This window comes from Poecilia reticulata, linkage group LG12, assembly GCF_000633615.1.
Source record: "Poecilia reticulata strain Guanapo linkage group LG12, Guppy_female_1.0+MT, whole genome shotgun sequence".
Classification (NCBI taxonomy): domain Eukaryota; kingdom Metazoa; phylum Chordata; class Actinopteri; order Cyprinodontiformes; family Poeciliidae; genus Poecilia; species Poecilia reticulata.
In genome coordinates this window covers 9,664,497-9,667,147 of record NC_024342.1, presented here as the reverse complement: position 1 = coordinate 9,667,147, position 2,651 = coordinate 9,664,497, and the positions used below count along the sequence as shown (strand labels likewise).

Sequence of the window (2,651 nt, the reverse complement as noted above, 5' to 3'; positions counted from 1 at the left end):
TTTTTTTTCTTCAGGAAGTGAATATGACACCTTAACTGTGAGCCATGCTGCAACATGTTTAGCATTACATACTGACGCATCTTCTCATGACCATGTCTGTTCTGCCAGGCGGTTTTGACATCGACATCAAAGGCTGGGGCGGTGAAGACGTCCACCTCTACAGAAAGTACCTCCACAGCAACCTCCTGGTTGTCCGGGCGCCGTCGCGCGGCCTCTTCCACCTGTGGCACGAGAAACACTGCGCCGACGAGCTGCCGCCAGACCAGTACCGAATGTGCATGCAGTCCAAGGCCATGAACGAGGCCTCGCACGGCCAGCTGGGAATGCTCTTCTTCAGGCATGAGATCGAAGCTCACCTCCGCAAGCAGAAGCTGCAAAACCCAAAGAAGACGTGACTCTGGATTGACAAAGGCTAGGCACTGCATCCAGCAGGTGAATCAGTGTCTTAGATTTGTGTAATTCTGAAATAAATTTTGGTAAAGTTGCCTAATTTGCTGTCCTTCTGTAAACCAAATACAAGACTCACTCTTTTATATCTGTACAGGAAACGCAAGGGAACAAGAAAGAGATGTTGTGGACTAAAAACTTAGAGAAAGAGTTTGGTTGAAAAATTGTATTTTTTATTTTCTCTCCATATGTAAAATGAGGTTTAGATACATCTGTACTTACTCCTATAAAAAAATACCACCAGCTTTTTTTTTTTTTTTTTTTTTTTCCGTTGAATTCATGTTCAACAAGCAAAGTTAATTGATCTCAACCACATGATGTTGTAAATCGGAGCAAAAAAGTAAAAAATATGCAGTTCCTGAAGTGTCAATCTTCTTCAATGAAGAGTTTAGATTTGATTTTACAAAAGTATGGATACATTTAATCAAAAGTGAGAAACATGCATTTATGGCTCCAGTGAGTAGTTTAAATGCTTTCATCATGGACTTTTAGCCTGATGATACAATGTGAAACTTCAAATTTGTTGCAAGTTTGAATTTATTGGGTATGTTATTTGATTCACAGAGTCAAAATTAGACACGCAGGCTAAAAAATAGACATGCACTTCTATAAATATTTGCATAAATGCCCATTTGCAAGTTTCACTTCAACCATATGCTTTTTTTAACAGGCTTTTGGCATCACTATTTTTTTTTTTACTTCAGAAATTGTGGAGATTAAACTGGCTCAGCTTTTAATCATAGTTCAAACCAGTTTTGATTTCTGGTTGGGACCATTGACTTGTTGGAACATGGAATCTTGTCCGAGTTTTGGGTGGGAGTTTAAGAATAAGGAGGTAGACACCTTTCACTGTTCTAGCCATACTTTATCAAATCACATTAGACTTTGGCAAAAAGTCTAATGTCACTTTAACCAAACAGTCCATCTTTGTTCCTTTTTGCATTTTGGTTTGTCCATGTGGGCAGCCGCACATTTCTATCAAGCTTGAAAGTCTTCCGTTTTAAACCGGGCTTGAACCTTGGTCACATGGTTGAATCTTGGATGTTATCGGATGTTCCAAGAGAACCGTGATCTAAAACGCACATCCAAAGCAAAATTTTGGATTGATAAAGCTGGCTACCGATAAGTCTCCGAAATTGCTGCAACCTTATTAAAACATAACCCAGAAAACTAATCAATTTAATTAAATTTCTGATAAGGAGAGGGTACAAATAGTTTTTTGTTGGTTACAAAACCCTATGGTTTTGCTGCAGCTTACAAAAGCACATTATCCAGATACTAGTGGAAGTGGTGTATGCATGTGTTTGAGTCTGTATGAAAATGTTTGACAATGTGTGGAGAAAATCCACAATACATTCAAATGTGCAGTTCCAGTTCTGGTTTTTAGTAACCATTGAAACTGTATACTTCATAGTTTCTCCATTCTGTAAAAAGAGCAGTTCAAATTAGAGGTGTGCCGATCGATCGGCCACCGATCATAATCGTCCGATTTCCGTGAAAAAGTGTATGATCGGTGATCGCCGATCATGATCTCTTGTTGCCGATCACACAAACCGATCACCTGTATCTCATTTCGCAGCCTACCTGTGCAGCTGATCTCCTCTTTCCTTCACTCTGCGCAAACGCGCAGCAATAAATCCTAAGTGATGTCGTGTGGGACTATATCGCACTGAGTGATTGGGGAAGTTTGCGTGTTGCGGCAGAAAATTAAAGCACGTGGGTGAAGCACGCCAAACTGCATCAACACGAGTAATCTAATATGGCATAAAAACAATGCCATACTTGACGGAGTTTGGCTACATCGAGGCTCACTGCAGTAAAAAAGACATGAAGGATCAGATAGCAGGTAAAGCAGCGCACAGCTACAAACACTCACCCGGATTAGCATGACGGTCAGAAAGCTAAACAAATAACCTACAAAATTATTTAAGTCTTCGAGCTGCGATATGGTTCTGCTCTCGCTGTTGAACCGCTGCTACGCGCTACAGGTAGTAATATTTCACAGACGGAGCGCCGCTTCTGCTCCACCTGGTAGTGACTCTCACACCGAACCTCTGCTTAAAGCTGTAGCATCTAACTTAAAAAAATAAATTTTACATATGTATTAAAACTTTTGCTGTCCTAACATGAGACAGATAATCTCTAAAAAAATAATCAATCTCCTCCCTGCTCTGCATAATTACTCCGCTCAGTCAGAAACAGAC

At 40.4% G+C, this 2,651-nt stretch overlaps 1 protein-coding gene across 2 annotated transcripts in view; it reads left to right on the top strand.

The window, feature by feature from the left end:
* csgalnact1a (chondroitin sulfate N-acetylgalactosaminyltransferase 1a) overlaps positions 1 to 690 on the top strand; it is a 34,795-nt gene extending 34,105 nt beyond the window's left edge. The window contains exons 8-9 of one of the 2 annotated variants that reach the window (XM_008423763.1): positions 109 to 432; positions 545 to 690. In XM_008423763.1, the coding sequence (XP_008421985.1) occupies positions 109 to 395 (287 nt within the window). In that variant the 3' untranslated portion in view covers positions 396 to 432; positions 545 to 690. Of the gene's footprint in view, positions 1 to 108 lie in introns of both variants that reach the window. The other variant, XM_008423762.1, reaches the window with a different exon arrangement.
* Positions 691 to 2,651: the final 1,961 nt, after the last annotated feature.